Here is a 19,853-nt window from a genome sequence, read left to right on the forward strand (position 1 = left end):
TGGGTCCATCTCAAGGCCTTCACTGGTAAGGGACACAAGGCAGCATGCGATGCTATCAACACACCTGCGTTAGTTTCCCAGGGAAGAAAGCAGTGAGCCTCGGTGGTGACACAGCCTTCCAGGGCTGTAGCTTGAAGGGGTCATTGTTTAAGCGAAAAAGGAAGAGGAAGGATCTTCCTCCAGTTTCCCTTTTAAGTCCATAATTCAGGGAATTTATCAGAGACCAACATGGAAATCTCTGTGTTGGCCCATTCAAAAATACCGTCTGTTGGCCAGGCATTGGCTCTGTGAGCAGTGCATTAAGCTGACACAGTGAATAGATTTTTCTAGAGAGAGAGAAGTGCTTTGCTACAGTGCTGTCTTTACTAATGTATATTCTTCTGCTTTCCATCAAACAGTCAATGAAGGCTCAGGTGAAACCAATCAAAAAGAGACATCGACCTGTGACATTTGCCAGTTTGGGGCAGAGTGTGACGAAGATGCAGAGGATGTTTGGTACAGTAATTTGGTCTACTCTTCTATTATAATGAATGTTGTATTATTTACAGGTACTGTGGTTTAGAAAGCATTACAAATATTAGATATTCAATTTTATGCACCCATAAATTCATCACACAGTGATTGAGGTGGTTATTACTCTGAAAAAATGTATAAAACTCTCTGGTTTATAATTTTGGAACATGCACGATTTAGACAAAGTCTAGAAACACAGTTATCCATTTTGTTGCTGGTATAACTTATGTTATTCCATCTGGGGTTTTACAGCTTTATACTTTGGTAAAAATAGAATTGAGAAAAATAATTGACCTAAAGCTTTTCTGGTTAGAAAGTATCATTAATATTATCATCATGTTAATTCATGTGTGTCATTAGAAACGCTGGGAAATCTGTCTCGCTTTGTCCTAGTTGCTGGAGTTGAAGACCTAACCCTCAAACGTTTGAAATAATTAGTGTACATTTAGACATTTTCTCAGTGGAAACATTTTTGTGGTTTTTTGTTTTTTAGAGGTTTAAAAAGTGTTCAGGTTTGGGTTTGTTTGTTTTTGGTTTGTTTGGTTTTTGTTTTTGTTTTTGTTTTTGTTTAATTTTAAACCTTAGCCACTTAAGCTGAAGGGAAATAATTCTATCTACTTGGATTTTTTTTTTTTTTTTATTTTGCCTAGAAACTGTGCAAACATACATTGAGCCAGCTTTAAACTAATCATTTCATTGTGATTTTGGAACAGCCAACATATCAAAAAAGCCGCTATTCACAGAGCTATACTTCTAACACTGCCTTAAGGCCAAGCCTTGTATTTCTATCTAAGCGATTATTACAAGTTTAGACAGACAACAAAATAATCATGCAAATGTTAGAGCTGTTGTCTCGATGATGTTTCTGAAGCTGTGGCCTAGCCACAGCCTAGTTAAAGGATGGATACAGAGACTGGGCAGTGAGATGTCAATAAAGCAATGTTGCCCAACTCTAACTTGGATGGTAGGAACATGATAATTGGGCCCAGTGTTGGGCAGCTGACCTCATCAAGGCAAGGCTCCCATGCACTGCTGGTCAGGCATGAAATTATGAACATTTCTGCTGTCCAGTGAAGAAGTTTAGGAGTATGGTCATGGTCATCCATTTGTGCTCATTTTGGTTTTGTCTTGCTGGGCTGTTAATAACCTCCAGTTCTAGTCTAAAAAACACCAAGTAAACAAACCACAGACGCCTTGCTGTGGCTCCAATCATGAAAAGAAATTGTGGTGTTGAAAAACAGGAGCAAGATGCATCATGGTTATAGGTTTGCAGTAATATAATGAGATGTGTATGGAAGAAATTGCTTAATTTTGACTTTGCTTAAGAAAATTACCGAGGGTGTCAAGATTTTCATTGTCTCCTTGACTGGTTGTCCTTGAGAGTTTTGGTGGTGCAATGTAGAAACAAAACCATGGTAAAATTAATACATCAAAATTCACAGTCTAGTGCTCATGTTTTCATAATTAAGTGCACTTCCAAATTGGAAGGCAGGAGAAGAGAGGGGCAAGGAATAAAATTAGCTACAAGATAACATTATTAATCATAAGCACTGAGTAGCAGTGTTTATTTTTTTCCAGAAATAGCTTGGTAAAATAGCCTGATCCAACTTAGCCCAGTAATGTTCCCACTGCAGCTTTTGCACTATCTAATTCCTCCCCTTTGAAACAACTTGGCTTATATGGAGCAGCATAATGACTGCAGGAGCTGAAGATCTCAATCTTCATTGACAGGCAGTCTTTCTGCAGGGGAAGACGCTTCTCGGGGCGGGAAGCAGGGAAGGGCATTTACTGGGAAGATGCTACCAGACAAACTGTTAAAAGGCAGGAAAGCAGATTTCCAGCCAGAAGTACAAAGACCATGTAAAGCCTGTTAAAGTTCTGCTTTGAAGTAAACAACTTCATATAGCATAACAGAGCCCTGTTTTCCTGTCCCTGCCCCCTGATTAGTCTTGGATAAACGTCTTTCTAAAAAATGAGCCTTCTGGCTGTAAGCTCTTTGTTATTCTTATTTCTGGAATAAAAGCAGACTATGTATGTATGGGGGACCTACATCCCTCTTTCAAATGTACGCTAATTGAATTTCCATGTTTGGCACCAGATAGACATACTCCCTCACTCCCCCTGCCAAGATTTGGTGTGCAGAAAACATCCTTAGATTAAGCGGGAAAAGAAATTTCAGTTTATTATTTGATTACTGGTTTTATGTGGATCAAATTTCAGATGTAAGCAAGGCTTCTTTAGCTATCTCACCTGACCGATGAGGTTTGTAAAAGCCAAATGGGGTCAGTGGGTACCAGCAGCCCCAGAACCTGTTGCTGCAGGGTGAGGAGCCCAGCACCGGCAGTGTCACCTATCAATCAGAAACGGTTTGAGGGTGCAGGGTCAGTGCCTGATCCATTCCAGGTAAGAGGGATGCAGGCTGGTAGCAGAGCCAGGCCACAGAGAGCTGGAGATAAGAGGCTGGCTGTTTGCCTAATATTTCTAGGGTGCCAGAGTAGATCAGAGAGGAGAGCACAGGTGTGATAGCAGATGTGGTTGGGCTGCTGATGATTTAAAGCGACAATTAACATTATTCTGCATTGCCACAGTCTGTTATTTTGAAGTCCCTTGTCTCTGGTTTTACGCTTCCTCTTTTTTTTCTTCTTTTTTTTTTTTGTTGGTTATTCATTGCCAGTTGTCACTCAGCTAAATTGTGCTATTGTACTGTGTCACCATTATTTTAAAATCTTCTTATTTGCTTAAAACCAATCTGTTAATGGCTAGACTCCTGGGATTCTTATAGAGGGTTTGTCACATAGAAGACTACTCGAAGGGGTAAGATATATGTGTCAACGTTTTCTGGAAACTACGAAGAAAAGGCAGAAAAGAACCCACTGTAATAACAGGTTTTCCACAGCATAGTAAAGCACACATGTATTATTATCCTATTCTGCAGTCTAATATCACGAGAGTGAATGCAATTTGGCATTCCATTAGTGAATCTCTTTCTCTACGTTAAAAACAAAGACTGTTCAGTTGAAAGTCTTTAACATCTTGCTACTTTAATATGTGAAAGCTTCTTGTCACTAAGAGGATCGTGTATTACTGGCATTATTCCCACCTTTAATGCATTTTGCACCAGTGGGCTTCATGAATATTTAAAGCAGGGCAGTGGCTATGCTCTTTAGCACTGGATTGCAATCTATTGGTAAATCAGACATTTGGTGTTGCTTACTTTGGGTTTTATTTCTGAGCTGGCTAAGGAATAATTGATTTTGTAAGATAGGGCTACACAACATAACACCCCGAGAGATATACTTAAAAGGAAATGAAGAACGAAGCATAACATTCTGAACCATGGTGTATTTCTAAGATCTTCCAAAAAGCATCTATGAAATACTCACTCACTGTATATAAATAGTACTCACCAAATGGAGAGCCTGCTCATCTGCTAAAGTGGCTTAGTGTCAGTGCATAACCACGTCAGAAACCTGGATTCCAGCATTAATCTCCTCATTATGGGCCACTAAGGAAATAGGACCACTCTCTACACTGGACAAGCCATGGTTTGCATAGATACTGGGCAGCTATTTCAGAGGTCCACAATGTGTCCACATAAGTGGAAGGAGATAAATAATATGAAAAACTCTTCTGTTGAATTTCCTGTTGGAAAATGCTGAGAAGAGAAGACAGGAGTATTTTCTTAAAACAAGATTAAAGCCTGCAAACCTCTGACTTGTAGAGTTAATCAAAATCAAAATGATGAATTGGGGTTAAATATGCATGTTTTTCCTTTGAATTTCAATATCAGCAGGTCAGCCAGAAGCAGTCTAAGTGCAGCATTGCCCAAAATAAGATGCAGTTTGCTAGCTGTAAGACAGACAGGCAGAGATGTACAGCATGCTCAGGAGAGAGTGCTTTCCCTGCAGCCCGGCGGTGTCCGAGGAGGCGATCTCCATAGATTGTTCCTCTGCCTTCCCCCCTGGCTCCTTGAGGTTGTGGATGGAGGAGAGAGGCAGCAGTATCCCTGGCAGGATGTGCCTGACCTTGAATGGGCCACTTAGGGGTTTGCACCTGTGATAAAAAGGGGTGTAAGTAGCCCTGCTGCTTCGCACAGCTCAGTCCCACACACCCCAAGGGCTCCTCCTTGGCTGAGAACAGGAGTTTGGGCTCTGCCATAGGCACTGTGCTCATGGTAGGTAACTCTCCTCCCTCCTCATGAGCCTGGCCCACGCTGGAGGGGCCTTTTCCATTTCTTGCAAGTGGGCAAGGACCCCATCGGGCAGGTGCAGCTCAGGAGAGGATGCTGAAGCCGTTCTGCAGGGACACCGTGTCTCCGATGACCCAAAGCTGGGAGCTTGGAGGAAGGCATCCAGGCCGGAATGAAGGGGCTTGGCATGTTCAGTGTCTAGGTCAGTGGGTGAAGGAAGGATCATCGGTCTCAGAGGTGTTGTGCAGCTGGGTGGTACTCCCAAGTGAGGTGGTGGTGTTGCACCGTAATTACAGCAGGTCCCTAGTGCCCTGCGCTTCTTTCTGCATGGCTGGGACAATAAACTCCACTTAGCCACAGCAGACAGACACACACACACGCACTCACAAGATGTATTAAGAAGATGAACCGTTTCAGTCCTTTGTTTCATATTTTATTGCTAATCACTGATACATATTGTTTGGGTGAATGCTCCTATAAGGCAAGTGAATAGTCTGCGACGCATGAGGATGGTGAAACTGCATTCTCATGCAAATAAGAGGCGCTGTACATGGGAGATATTTGTACAAATCATGCAGCTGCCATCTGCAGCGACCCCTACAATCAATATCGCTCTAGCAATCAATATTTATCTTTATTATATTATAGGAAGGAAACATATAAAAGAAACTAATGATTTTGCCAGCTTCTCAATCCACACAGCAATTAGGTCAGTCAGCTTTGGGTCCCTTCCCCCTTCCATCAGTTGCTCTCAACCACAACATCGGCAAGCAAGGTACTGTACTAGTATAAAGTACTAAAAAGGAGTTTGAAAGCTCACATACATTACACCGGTATTGGCTGCTTCATGTTCAGCAGTGTATATAATAACTGTGTGTGACCCACTTGTTCCAGATGCAGAAACAATGAGCTTCTTTAACATCTGCAATGTCCCGTGTATTATACAGCAGATATGTTGCTATTTGCTGCTGCTTTCCTTTCTCTTTTAGAGAAAAAGTAGATCTCTGTTCATGGCTAGGTATAACACTGAAACACACTCACTGGACTTGTGGTTCAAATAAACACAGAAATGGAATCAAATCATTAAAAAAACTGCAATAATGCAAAGACTTAAACTTCTGCTTAACTTGAGATCATACCTAAGGCATGAAGCGAAGCTGCTGCTGCATAAATCTTCGTGTGGAGCTTAGTAGTCATGTCTAATAATGGTCCAGGCAAGGGTTTACAGAGAAAAGTAAAGGCACTGCAGCACACAGTCTCTGCATTGCACAGCAGGAGACGAGCAAGCAGCTTACACCTTACACCCATGACACATCTCTTAGCCCCAGCCTAATAACAGAACTACCTGCAGTGCCTGCCCAGAAGTTAGCCCAATCCTGACTCTGTTAACTGTTAATGTTTCATTTGGTCTCTGTTCTATGGTTAAAGGATTTTGAAATAAAAAGAAAGCAGCCAACTTCCAGTGTAACTGTTGAGACACCGTGTTGAGGTAACCGTAGAGATACTGTGCGGTGGGCTAAGAGCCAGCAATACTGTAAAAAACTAGCCTAAGCAACTGGTAATTGGTCAGTGAAGGATTTCCAATGAAAGACAAAACATCAGAAATGTTAGAAAAAGCAAGATGATCTCTCTGTATGTTCTGTTTTAGTTATTAATTCTGCTCTGAGAAAGGGCCACGTTGGTGGCTTTTATAGGAGGCTGATCAGCCAGATCTGCTGCCTGGGGCGTGAGATCTGAGTAGAGAACCTAGTCGTATGCCTTCAGTTGGGCTGTGGAAAGAAATGCCACATGAACTGGCACAAAAGTGGGAAAACTAGCAAAATACAAAATTGTAGCTTGATGGCACAAACAAGAACAAAGTTGCAGCAGTTCTAGCTTGGGTGAAAGCTTCAGGCTTGTTAGCAACCAGTGTCTAGACTTCATGTAAGAGTCAGAAAATAAGGGCCCCAGGTGAGCATTGCATGAATGCCACAGTTCCTATCAGGTTTCTTGCTGACAAGCTACTGAGATGTTGTAGGACTCTTTAAGTGGGAAGTTTCAACTTAAAACTAGCCCAGGTGAAAAAGTGACTTTGTGCCCAACCACAGCCGGAGAAGGAGCCCCACTGACTTCTAAAAGACATTAAATCAAGCCAAAAATACATGGTTTTCCTCTTTCTTGGCAGTGAGTCTGCAGAAAAAGCAAGGGAAGATATGGGAACAAGAACTTAGAGGATGTTTCTCTATGAGCAGCTTATGGTCCAGTCTTTTTTGAGGAGTAGGAGGCAGGAATGAGCACGCTGTATTTCTAAACTGAATGCACTACCAGTAGCTTGGCTAGAAAGTTAATGCTTGGAAAAATGATGACGACTTTGGCCATCTGGTGAGATTGTTTTACTCTATATACATTTTATTTGGTTTTAGTTAAAAACAGCTATTTTTCCCAGTCAGGTAGGTTTCACAAAATCACCTTAGCATCTTTGCCTCCTTCATCCTGTGCCAAAATAGCCTATTTAATTTTGAGGTAGGACTGATTCCTAAATCCCTTAGGGTGATGGTTTGGAGAATTTGACCTTTCCATCCATTGAGTCAATGCAATCCTTCAGAGGCTTATGTTCATTTGACAAAGTCTTGCCTTTCCAGATTCTCAGGATTTATTTTCTTAATAACATTCTTTAAAAAAACAAAAACAGAAACCAAAACTGGTTTTAACATAAGCCAAGATTGTCTGGAGTTACTTATACTTCATAGTGTTTTATTACCAATACACTTTGGAACACTCTGGTAAATAATTCAGCCTACACAAAGAAATTGGCTATATTTTCTCTATACATCGAGGAAGTCTGTTATGTAGACTATATATCACAGCTCTAAATGTTCTCAGATAAATGCAAACCCACATTGTGTTCCATCTGTACTACTCACCCAAGTAGGTCTTTTAGGGACCGTATACGACACATCCATCTCTTATCCAAAAACTAGAATCCCTGACGTTTGGTCTTGTAATAAAAAAGACATTTTTAATCTTTTGCAGTTACAGCAAAACTCACTCTCTGTCCAGAGGATAATACCCTACACAATCATAAAGCTTATAGATTTTTTTTTTCCTGGTGTTCCTCTTTTCAGATGCTGATCCAGAATTGGTTTTCAGTTTCAGAAGGTGAGCTTCCAGCTTATGGAAGTCAATTAAAGTTATTCCACTTCCTTCAGTGAAACAAGATTTCTCTCCCAGTATCGTAACTGTGGAGTAGCTTCTAGGTAGCCAGTGGAGCCTTTCGCTGGCAGAAGAGAGAACAGACTCTGTCAGAGTGCAAATATGCAGTCATTCACAGAGTGCAAAGGAGTAACTTGGAAATTGTGATGATGAAAGCAGAATTTGGCTTACTGACTGCTTCAGTTGCTTCAGAGGAAATATTGATTTGTGAAAAGCCAAAAATAACTTCAGAGAATTTGGGGGGTTTTCTTGTCTTATCATGGTGCCATGCTCCTGTAGGAGCAAGACACAAATTCTTCTAAAATTTAAGGAGAGGGAGGATTGTAAGATGTGTAGACCTATCATTTGTCTTCACAATTAGTCTGTCATCATTAGAGTTGGGAAAAAAAAAAAAAAAAAGTGTGGCTCAAAATAGGCAAATTTTCCTGCTAGGTTTCCATGGCCAAGATGCCTACCCTTACATTCAGCATGTGGTGTGTGGACGGGAGGCATGGAGGGATGAGTGGACGTGGCAGAGGAGGCTGGAGGGATGGACTGGGATGATGGAGGACTGTGGAAGGAGAGAGAAAACCTAAAGGTGACTTTCAGCTAGTCCATTTTGCTGTTTGCTGGAGAGTGGGGCGTAGCCGCAGCAGCTGCCCACAAGCAGGGGCTCGAGGTGGGTTTTGGGGACACTACCTGAAGGTGGAAGGGAGCTCCTCCTCACCTGCCTTCCCTCTGCCTGGCTCGGGGGCTGAAATGGCACACCCAGCATGGAGCAGGTGAATTAAACATTTCTCTGGCGGGGGCAGCTGGAGGACGTGTGGGGTAGTGACTTGGCTGGCGTCGAGGTGCGGTGGCTGCGGGCTGTGCTAACGCCGGTCTGCGTGTGCCACGCGGGCGCACACATGTGTGACTGGGCATCGTGTGAGACGGCAACAGCATCCCGCTCTGTTCTCAGGAAATGTCCACAGACAACATATACGTGTGACAGCACAGCAGACAGCAACCGTCTTACGTGCCCAGTTTAACAGGGGAGCAAATGAACCCAGAGGATCGCAGCCTCTGCCGTCAGCTGTGACTGCGATTTTCAGTCTTAAATGGGAAAATGTAGCAGCTGTCTGAGTGCACACTTTTATTTGCATTTGAAGGAATGATTTTGGCAGTCTGTTTTGTGCTCTTGCTGTAATACAGGGTGTTGCAAAGATCATGCCCAGCTCCTGCTGCTTTGTGGGAGGTACGCAGAAGGATCCCTTTTGGCTCTGCGAGGACAGAGCTGTGCACGGGTGCTCCGAGGCGAAGCCACTGCTTGGTTGTGTAACCCCATGGCTGGGAGAGCCTGGGCTCACCAGGCTGTGAAAGTGCACATAAGGGATAATATGATGATGCACATCAGATATTAATGTGCATTGACACATAATCGTCTGCGTATATCAGGGCATTACAGCATGAAAGAGCAAGTGCAGGGACCTTGGAGAGTAATTGCACCTTTTTTTCTGTTTTCTTTTCCCCTTTTTGTTATTTAAAACAAGATTTCCTCCCTCCCTGGCCCCCCATTTAGCCAAAGTCATACCCTAGTAGTAAACTGAGCGGTGCCTTCATGACGGCCTATTTAGTCGCAATAAAAAGCCGATTGGCCTAATGCGCAATCAAGAAAGGAGTGACATTTATTGCTTTGGTTTTATGATGCTGTGAACTGAGCAAGATTTGGAGCCTTACAGTGCCTTCAGGGGGCAGGAGATCACCAGCAATGAATTGTATTTATACCTTTTCCAATTTCCTACTAGCATTTTAGCAATAAATAGACTGTGTTGTTATTGAGTTTTATGTAAGTATGTTTACGAAAGCAGGAATACAACTTTGTAGCTCAGAATTACATGTGTTGGCTAAATAGATCAGCAGAGAGAATAACTATGTAAAGCACTGGGAAAGCACTTTCCAATTTATTATCAAATGTCTTAACAGAATGCTTCATCTCTTCCATCCCACTTCATCTTAACTATTAAATTAAAACTGCATCCATTGCAGAAGGTCAGATGCTCCTTCACAGACCCATGTTAGAACATCAAGGCTACCATTTGTTCACACATCTAAGCCATTAAAAATACATCCCATGCATTAAATATGAGCCTGAGGAAAACTCAGTAGGAGCTGATGTGCAGGGCTGACCTCGGCTCTCACAGCCCCCATGGGGTGGCTGGTGTCCCTTCCCCACAGCATCCATCTCCTGCCCTGCTCCTTTCCCACGTGCAAGTCGCAGCTAAAAGCCTGTGTGAGATGTGCCCAGGTGTACAGACTTAATTGCTGTCTCCGGACTTGCCCACTTGTAACGAAGCTCTCCCACGTGGAGGAGCACGGGTGCCCCAGGGATGCCCGTGCCGGACAGGGCGCAGGGCTCGTGGCGCATCCCTTTCAGGATGATTCCTCTGATCTACGTCCCAGACCTGAAGAAGGTTCCTCTCATCTTGTTAGTTTGCTGGCAAGGGCATGTCCTTGAAATGGCACATTTCATTCATTCGTTCGTCTTCCTTGCCCTGGCAGCAGTACCTTCCCTTGGGGTTGTCCCCAAAAGCCACCAGCCGCTGTGGTCGTCGTGAGACAGCAAGAGAAGAGGCAGCGTCCCCAGCTGGTTTTAACACCTAGCTGTGGACAGCAGCTTTCACCTACAGACCTGAACGCTCTGAGGAAAAAGAGGGTTACTACTGCTCCCTCCTCCTTGCACGTGCAGCAATTTGCTCAGGTCCCAGGCTCGTAGCCAGGGGCCGAGATCTTTCCCACCCGCAGCGGGTGGCTCACGTGCTGCGTGGGATGGGGCCTCCAGCACACGGGTCTCCGCTAGCCAGAAGGCCATTATCCTTTTACTCTCACTGATAAATCAGAGTCCACTTTCCGCTTTCAGAAATAACTTCTAGTGGTGTTAGCAAAGGTGTTACCAGCAATTTGCCATTGGTCCCAGCTGGTGCCACAGATCTTTGCGAGCAGACTGAACCTTCCTGCGTGGCCAGGTCCGTGCCAGGACCTGCAGCTGGATGGTTGTCCCGTGCTTCCCACCAGATGTTTCAATATTCCCATTGCCTGTTGCAGGCCAGGGTGAAGCGCTGGGATTCACGGCGACAATTCTCATTATTCTGCTGGCTTCAAGATAGGAGCGAACAATATCAGCAGTCTGGGGCACACAGCAATAAAACGCCCGTGAAGGACAGCCTCAAATGTTTACAGAGGGAGAGAAACAGTCAGCAAAGCTTTGTTTTAGCACATACTATAGAGACGTGAAGGACACCAAGTGTAGGCAAACCATAAAAAGGCATTTATTTTACTTTATGTGCTTTAAGTAAACTTCACACGTTAGATACCTGCAGTTGCTTGAATTGGCATGTGAACAGAATCAGAATTTTCTTCTCTAGTCACACAGCTAGCATGAGGATTTTTCCATCGCTCTTCAAACCCAGTTGTCAGCCTTGTAATTCTCTAGTTTCTCTGTTTGGGTTTAAAGCATCCAGTCTAGCAAATACTGCTTTACACCACTTAGTTCTTTTTAAATAGGAATGATATTTTTAAAAAAATGAGACATTTATTTTGCCCTAAAGGTGTTAGCATACAATTCAATGTACTGTTGAGGGCACTAGAGGCATCAGGAAGCCAGATGAAGGTCATATTATAATTGGTGCTTTGAATTGTAAGAAGGAAGCAAAGGTGAAGTTTGTGATGCTTCTATTTTATTTTTTTTTTTGTCAAAAACTTAGGAAAGAAAGTTACAGGTAAAAATCAAAAGGGGAATCAGGAATCAAGTTGCAGTGTCTTGCACAGCTGATTAAAGCGGTTTTTGTGAGCTGCATTCTCCAGGATGAAGTCTTGAAAACAGCTGGAGCTCCGGGAAGGAGCCAGCACCGGAGCAGCTCTCCTCACGGCTGTACAGCCAGGCACCTCCAGCAGTGGTCCATGAAACCGTTCTGAAAAAACCTTCCTGAGCCGTCGTAACAAATGTGCCCTGAAAAATCCATATGTATTTTTAAGCATTGCCAGTCACTCCCTGCTATTAAGCAGCGGCGGTGGCGGCAGTGGCGTGGCAGCTGCACGGAGATTGCCCCAGCTCCTGGCTCTGCGCTCCAGCTAGACCCCCAGAGCACGGTGCATTTGGTATGCAAGGAAGGGCATCAATAAATATATTCACCACTTCAGTGCATTTTAGCTTGACATATGTCCAGTAAACAATATTTTGGTCTCTTGCAGTCAAAAAAAAAAAAATTACCTGATTATTCATTGCATCCTTCTGTTATGATGCTTTGGGGTCCTTCAAATCATTTTCATTATGCACTACATAATAATAAAAATCTCTATGCAGTATGCTGATAATTCCGTGCATGGTCTCTGTGATTTCTAATTGTATGAATAACAGGATGCTATTGAAATGCCATGCAGAAACATTGCATCACCCTGAGGGAATCAAGCTTTTCTCCTTTTACTCCTGCTGAAGATAAACATTTGAACAGTTAAAATAGGTAAAATATCCCAGGGAAGCTGCTGTGAAAAGTAGACGTGCTAAAGCCGTTAGTGCAGAAGCTGGGCTGCAAAGGACAAAAAGGAAAAATAAATTAGATAAATAAATAAATAACAGTGAATGGAAAGCACTCAAAATAAACCATGCTTTTTCTTCTCTTGTGATCTTAAAGCAGAAGAGAAGCACTAGCTGGCCCAGGAAAGAAATATCATATGCTATTTTTGTGCTGCCATTATAAAATATGTATTGTTTATTGTTCGGCACTGCAGCTAAAGTTTTGCATCAGCCTCAAAAATACAGCAAAGTTTGTTTTGAAGGAGACGTGCAGCATCTCTATTCTTTAAGCCTCTTAATGATGTTCTTAAGAGTGCGGTGATAGGATTTCAATCTCCTGGCAAGCACAGGCAGGTTGTAGGGTATGATTCATAGGAAGCGTAAAACGGTGCGCGCCTGTGTGCATTATGAATATATTTTACATATATATTATATGTATGTCTGTGTACCGCGTGTGCAGCTGTATGGAAGCCAGGCCATGGTGCCAGGTAGTTTTGTCTCCCAGCTGGAGGCATCACGGGGTGCTTCCCTCCTGGGCTGTGCTGCACATGCTGCAGAGACCGCTGTAGGGTACCTGCGCTTGGCCAAGCTACCAAGAGGCCCTGATGACTCTGCATCGAGGGTGCCAGGACTTTACGCTAAAACTTACCTCTGTAAAATAGGTATAATAGTGCCAAGTCATTGCTGCTACAGGGCCGTACGAGATTGCTGTAAAGCTTAATGGTGTGCTTGTAAGTGGGCTGAGGGTCAGAAGAAGCAGCTGGTGTTTGTGTGGTCCTTTTGAGACTGACGTCGAAACGAAGGTGCGTGCAAGCCCCCTGGAGCAGTCCGGTTTGGCTGCCTGTGTGTGCGGGCAGCTTTGGGGGTGACTGATGTGGTGCTGAGGTAGGTGGCAGAGGCGACCTGTCGCCGCTCCCCAGTAAAGGGGTCTCACGGGTTTTGACAAGGCACAATGCCGCAGCACACAGACAGTCTGAACGGGCTAGCTGAGCTCCCGGAGGCTGGGGCTGCCCAGCCTGGTTAACCTTGCCAGTCCCTCCTTAGAGCTAGTTCAAGTATCTCTGCGTGGTGTTGTGTTGAGACATATTAAACGTACCCAAAGCTGCCTGGGTAAGTGAGCGCTCCCACCAGCCTCCTGACATGCAGCTGAACCACGGTACAATGCATGTTCGAATGTTGAGGCGTAATGTTAAGCCTGGCTTCATTTCAACTTGCCTGCTGGTAATGTCAACAAAGATGCCCTGTGTACCAGAAAGAAAAGCCTTGCAGGAATCCAAATGATAGAGAAGGCATTTGGGACTGATTGCCAGGCTCTTTATGCAGGCATATACTGCCAGGTTTGCTTTTAAATGGGCATTTAATGTCCTACTCAGAGGGGCAGGGGGCTTGGAGAGGACTGTACCGACATCCAACCAGAAATTTGAGTTTCAGATCACCATTTTCTAGACAGAACACAGGAAGATAAGGAAAGTCTCTGGTGGAAATATCATAAATGTACAACAACCGTGTTTTTATTTATACACTGTTTTATGGCAAAGGGAAGGCTTTGGGCTTTTTTATGCTGCAAAATGTTGCTGGTTTTTTACTTGCTTTTTTTATTTTTGCCTGGAGAAAATATGCGACGTTTAAAATGATTGCAGAATGGAACATCACTTTCCCTGTAAAATAGTGCTTGCTGAGACATGGTGGGATCTCGCACTTGACCAAATTAGCATATGCGCTCAAATATCAGAGCTCTGACTAGTAAAAATAACACTAGATTTGCATTTTCACATTTTTAGCTCTCGCTTCCCTGTCTGTTTGGTTTTATGCCTTTTTTCTTGACTGACAATTCTCTTTGTGGCAGATTTATTGCTGTTCTGCTGTTTGGACCCTGTAATCAACTAGACACTTGGCTGAAGACGTTAGTCATTTCATTAAGTACTTTTTTGCAGATATCTCAGACACACAATTTTCTGTTGCTCTGGTTCCAAAAAGCAAATGACCCATGGCCAGCAAAGTCTGAATATTAATGTTTAATAAACAGAGGTAGTACCAACAATGCTCTCAGGTTTCCAAACTGCGGAGGGCTAATTAAAAGATGTTGAATAGGGAAGAACTACCACTGCCATCTCGCTCTGACAAAATTGTGCCTGCATCTGTTCCCAGTAAAACCGCTCTTTTAGAAGCATTGTCTCATTTATCCTCCTTCCTTCCCATCAGAGCTACATATGAAACCTTCCTCGTGCTATGCGCAGATATTGCATAGTAATTTTTTTTTAAATTATTTTTCAGTAATACATTGCTGAAAACCAAGGGTGAATAGTTGTCTTAGGAGTAAAGATAAAGCTTGGAGTGGGGTTCTTTTTATCATCACTGTGTCGCTAATGATTATACTTTATTCATGAACTAAGGAAATATAATTATAGCATTCCCCTACACTTCACGGGCAAAGAACCATTCTCTCATTTTATTGAGATGCCTCCTTAAAATGCAGTTCCTCCCTCCAGGGACAGTCCTTCATAGCCATGGATCCTTTCTTCAGTGCCATGCTCTCTGCAGGGAAAGGTACACTCCGTGCCCCGGAAAATAATACCATATGTTATCTGCAGAAGAGTGGGGAGTTAGGAGCCTGTGCACTCACCGGTGTACTCACCCATGTCTGGTTTATTGACCCCAATAATTTTTACAGAGACAAATTCAGCAGAAAGCCAAGTTGGCTGCTCCAGCTTGGCCAAGCAGCCTGGTGCAGCACATTGCCATCACTGCTGGGACACAGACCTCCCCGAGGTCCGGGCAGCTTTTTTTTCACGGCCAAGATCTACACAGCAAGTAACTACTGAACTACTTCTGCGCTCTTCTCTCTTTTCCATGGGAAGGGGAGAAGCATGTTACACAGGTGAAATAGTGACAGCCACTCCCAAAATGCACATGGGTTCCCCTGTGCTGTTTGGTACGCTTATTGAAATTGCTGCCTTGACAGAAGCTCAGACAGAGGTGCAGCCGCTTGCACCCCACAAGTGAGTAGCGGGGCACGAGGAGGTGCCCGTCAGCATCTTACAGGCCTAGTTCAGCTGTGCCAGCCCTCCCGTGGGCAGCCTCGTGGGCTTCCCCAGCACGTTGGCGAGCACCACCTCTGTCTGCAGAGACCTCCCAGTTCTGCCTTGACGTGGTATTTTCATCAGAGGGTCCAGCAATGTCACCAAGCTGTGCTGTAGGATGTGCCTGGGGGAGTTAGCCCAAAATCCCAGCAAGGACTGTGCCCGTTGAACAGTCTTTTTGGTTTATTTAGATTTTTTTTTTTTTTTTTTGCTTTTGTGATCACCAAAATAACTAAGTGGATTGCTGGACGTTTGGCTCCCCCAAGATTTTCATCCTATGAAATGAAATGGAATAAAATAAAGCATATAAAAGAAGTGGAATTCATCGGAGACTACTATAATGACCTGGAAGAATAGATGTAAGAAAGTGAGCCTTGTTTAATGATTGTTTACAGTGACAGCCCAAATTTTAATCAATTAACATATGAGTCCATTACTTGGAAGATGCGATGGGCCTGTGGGACAACATTCAGTATTTCTTCCTTTCTCAGGGGAGCTGCAGGGTATCGGCTGACATCTTGGAAGCACTCCTTCCTCGCAGATGCTTTTAAAACTGCTTTTCTGACTGCAGAAGGCTTAGTTAAGCCTTACCACATGTATTTTGTGTATGCTCTTGGGTACAGTTTCATCCTGTGACCCCCTAGGAGACCTCATTGACCTTCTCACAGCTTCTTGAGCCTGAGGAAAGCTCAGTCAGCCTTTATATTGCCAAGCTTTCTTCAGCACTACAATTAGGAACACAGAAACCAAATAGATTTATTGATATAACTATAATCAGAAGTCATAGCCAGGATGATAAAATGGTCAAGTGATCAAATTACTTAGAATTAGAGGTGTACTGAAGTGCCTGAGGGACTGGGAAGCTGCCAGCCCTCCACGTGGCAGCAGGATGCGTGCTGCCAGCCCTGTGCAGGCAGGAGGACCTGGGGGCAGCCCCGGGACCAGTACAGCCGGCAACCGAGAGAGATGGGGCTGCTCCAATTTTGTCACTTGTGAAAGAACGAGAAGGTGACGGGGCAGAGCCTGGACATGGCCAGGTTGCAGGTTGAGTGTGAGAGGGGAAGCACCGGCGCTGGGTGCTAGCTGGGAGCAGGACGGGATTTTGGGGCATGACAAGTGTTGGGGAGAGGCTCTCTTTGGGGTAGGGGATTCCTGTGTCCCACAGGATCTGAAGTTTTGTACGCCATGAGGACTCTCACCTAATGTATCCCTGGGGGGCCAAGCAGGGACTTCACAGTTGGATTCTGCTTGCTTAATAGGAGACTTCTGCATTTTATAACGCTTCAAGAAGTGAGGGCACCTTTACCTGTGGTTACAGGATTTCATTCAATCAAATACATTAAGTGTCATTCGTTTTCTATTTATTACATCGCTGCTGGATCCGGCTTAAGGATGATGTATGCTCTGTGGACGTGTGTGCCTGGGCATGCACGTTTGGAATAAATGCCCCACCTTTTTCTCTGTAATTTATTCTTCTGGACTTCGAGGGCATGGTTGAAATGGCAGACTGCTTGTTCCTCTAGTTTGAAAAAATGTGTTTGAATATACTGTCATTTTCCCTGATAAGATGAGCACTATAAATTAAACAGAGTCAGCAACCCAGGCACATTAATCTTCCTGATGCAATCCTACCTTTAGCATTTCCTGACATATATTTGATGTTGACTTAAGCATGCAGCCTTAAAGTAGGATTTGAGTATATATGTGCCAAAGCAGTAAGAAACTGCAGATGCAAGCTAGAAGCTGTCTGCTGAAAACTGTGCAAGGGGTGAATGATGCACAGATCCTTGCAGCAGGGAGATTGGGGTGACAAGTTTATTGTAGTGTTTTTTCACCCCCCAGTTAGTCAACCCTGAAAATCAGTCTTCACACAGGAGATCCTATAAGACTTGAGCAAACAGTGTCGTCCTGAGGTTGTCCGTTTCTGCTCTCCCTCACACACGAGCAATCTGACATCAGCACAAGTAGCGCGTGGTTTGTGGTGCTCGTGTGGTGCGTCCTCTCCTGTGTGGCCTGCAGCTGCAGAGATTGTGCTTGGAAAGAAAGGCTGGTCTTGCATTCAAGGTTTTAGAATGGAGTTGAGAAAAATCTTGGTTCTCACTTTTACTGAAAGAGGTCAGAAAAGTAACTCTGGAACTTTGTTTTTTGGAAGGTATTAAAAGATGCAAATAAATGCCTAATGGGCTCTGAAATGGGCTTTGAAAGCAGTGGGAGACGGGTCTCTCGGATTTCTTGCATGCATCTTTAAGCATCTAAACACCTTTAAAAATATGTCTCTTAAGTGTCTTACTCTGCACATAGGTTCCTATGTCCCCTAGGCATTTTTGAAATTACATCCAAAGTTGCTTAGATTTCCCCTAAAGAGCACCCTTTTGTTGTAATTTTCTCATTGACTTAATTTTCTCTTGACTTGAAACATAATATATATTAACCTACACTCATTTTTTGTAGCAAACTGTAGAGAAGTGAAGCTGTTTCTGAGCTGTTTTATTACAAAAAAAGGAGCATATGGCTGATTGTGTCCCATCTGAAATGCAAATGGTGGAGCTACGTGGAAAGAATTAGTATTACTTGAGCAGTAAATGTTTCCTAATGAAGTGAGTTTGGCTAAGGTGGGAAGCTGGAAACAGCTGCAGGAAGAAATGACAACAGTTAATATTTCATTGGAGCTAAACATTCTTATTCTGCTGATAAGGAGGTTCTGAGGAAATGGACTGGGCTTTTTCTTATATTCTGTATGTTCACCAGTGTGGGGGAATTGTTACAGAGGGAGCTAGACTCTTTCCTTCCACTAGTTGTGAAATCATTTAATTTAGTTTATAACTAGAGCTTTTTACTGTTGGCCTCTTTCTGAGCTGAAGTTTTCTAAGAAAATCTAAAAGATGATGAGTACTGGTTCCACTGATTTTCATCACCCTGGGCACATTTGCAGAGGCCAGAGGCCAAAGGAGGTGATGGAGAAATCTGACCCATGCTGTCTAATTTCCTATACTTCTTCTTTCCACCCAAGTTTTTCTCTTGCGTACATCCCTCTACACTTCCAGTGGTCGAAGGTGTCCAGATGTCTGTTGCGAATGGGAGGTGAACTGACTTTTAAACACTTTCTTACATCAAGCAGCGAGGCTAGAGGCTGACATTTCCATTACTTAACTTTCCAAAGGTAGAGCTGTGGAGTCGGCGCTGTGAGGTTCAGCACGACCAGTGGGCTGGAGATAAAGCATCGGTCGCATTACTTTGCCTTAAATGTCAGAAGGAGCCAGGAAGAGTTTAGATAGCAGCATGTGCACAATTACGTGCTCAGAAAAGCTGAAGCAGCTGCCAGGTTAGACCTCTGGCTTTGTCCCCGAGCAGGATCACATCGGTGGTAATGTAAGTGTTGCTGAGGCTGAGCTGTCTGCTACATGGCACAGTCGGGGGACAGAAGATTAACATGCCTTTCCCTTGCCGATCCCCAAGGGTGTCTGACATCGCTAATGATAATGAAATAAGAGAAACCTAAAGAAAAAAGGCTGCAGCCTGCTGTTGATGGAAGTAATTAGGTTTCTTCATCTTCTGAGCAATGGCAAAGCTTGCTGCAATTGGGACGTGTCCACATTAGTGTGTTAGTTCAGATTCTGGACCAGACTTCTGAAGTGCTTCGGTTCACGTCTCAGGGCAGCCCAGGAGCTCACGAGCTGGGTCATTGTGGCTCTGGAGATGCCCCTATCTGGAGATGTCCTCTGTGAGGACGAGGCCACCGCTGCCCTACCTGTGCTTGCCCACGCTCTGCTCTCAGCCGTGGGATCGTTCACCCCACACAGAGCACGTGGCTGGGTCGGGAGTGGGCACTGACCTTCCTGGGTGACACCTGGATAAGGCTTTTTGGTTGCCGAGTTATTCAGACACTTCAGAAAGTGCTTGGGCACAAAGTCTCTCCTAAAAACAGCATTCCCCTGGTTCTAATACTGAGTAGCCTCAATGTGTCCAGGAGCTGGAGGAGATCCCACCACCCCTAGGCACAGAGAGAGCACAGTCACTGCGCTGTCAGTCTTGGTCTTGGCGGGTGGTTTTATCCCAGTAGGGTGAGACGAGGCTTCAGTATCACATTTTTATTATGATCAGAGTGCCCATAGGTGCTGAATTGTTATCAGAATTAAATCATAAATCAATATAAAACCACATTTGTACAGTGTTACACGCAACGGGCAGCACCTCAAGAGATGTGGATTTTGTGGCTTCTTTAATTGCGAGAGGGAGCAGCAGCTTGAATTATCTGCATATCTGCTTGGGTGTTCCTTGGTTTACAAGAAATTACAAGTGAAAATGCTGTGGCATAGTTTTCCAATTATAACACCCTCTTTTTTCTTTC

General features: G+C 44.0%; 1 protein-coding gene across 2 annotated transcripts in view; it reads left to right on the forward strand.

Moving 5' to 3' along the window:
• TMEFF2 (transmembrane protein with EGF like and two follistatin like domains 2) overlaps positions 1–19,853 on the forward strand; it is a 136,008-nt gene that overhangs the window by 78,223 nt on the left and 37,932 nt on the right. For both annotated transcript variants that reach the window (XM_042784170.1, XM_042784171.1), the window contains exon 5: positions 399–495. In XM_042784170.1, coding sequence (XP_042640104.1) covers positions 399–495 — 97 coding nt within the window. The remainder of the gene's footprint in view (positions 1–398; positions 496–19,853) is intronic.

This window comes from Tyto alba, unplaced genomic scaffold (genome assembly GCF_018691265.1).
Source record: "Tyto alba isolate M040663 unplaced genomic scaffold, T.alba_DEE_v4.0 Super-Scaffold_7, whole genome shotgun sequence".
In the NCBI taxonomy this organism is placed as follows: domain Eukaryota; kingdom Metazoa; phylum Chordata; class Aves; order Strigiformes; family Tytonidae; genus Tyto; species Tyto alba.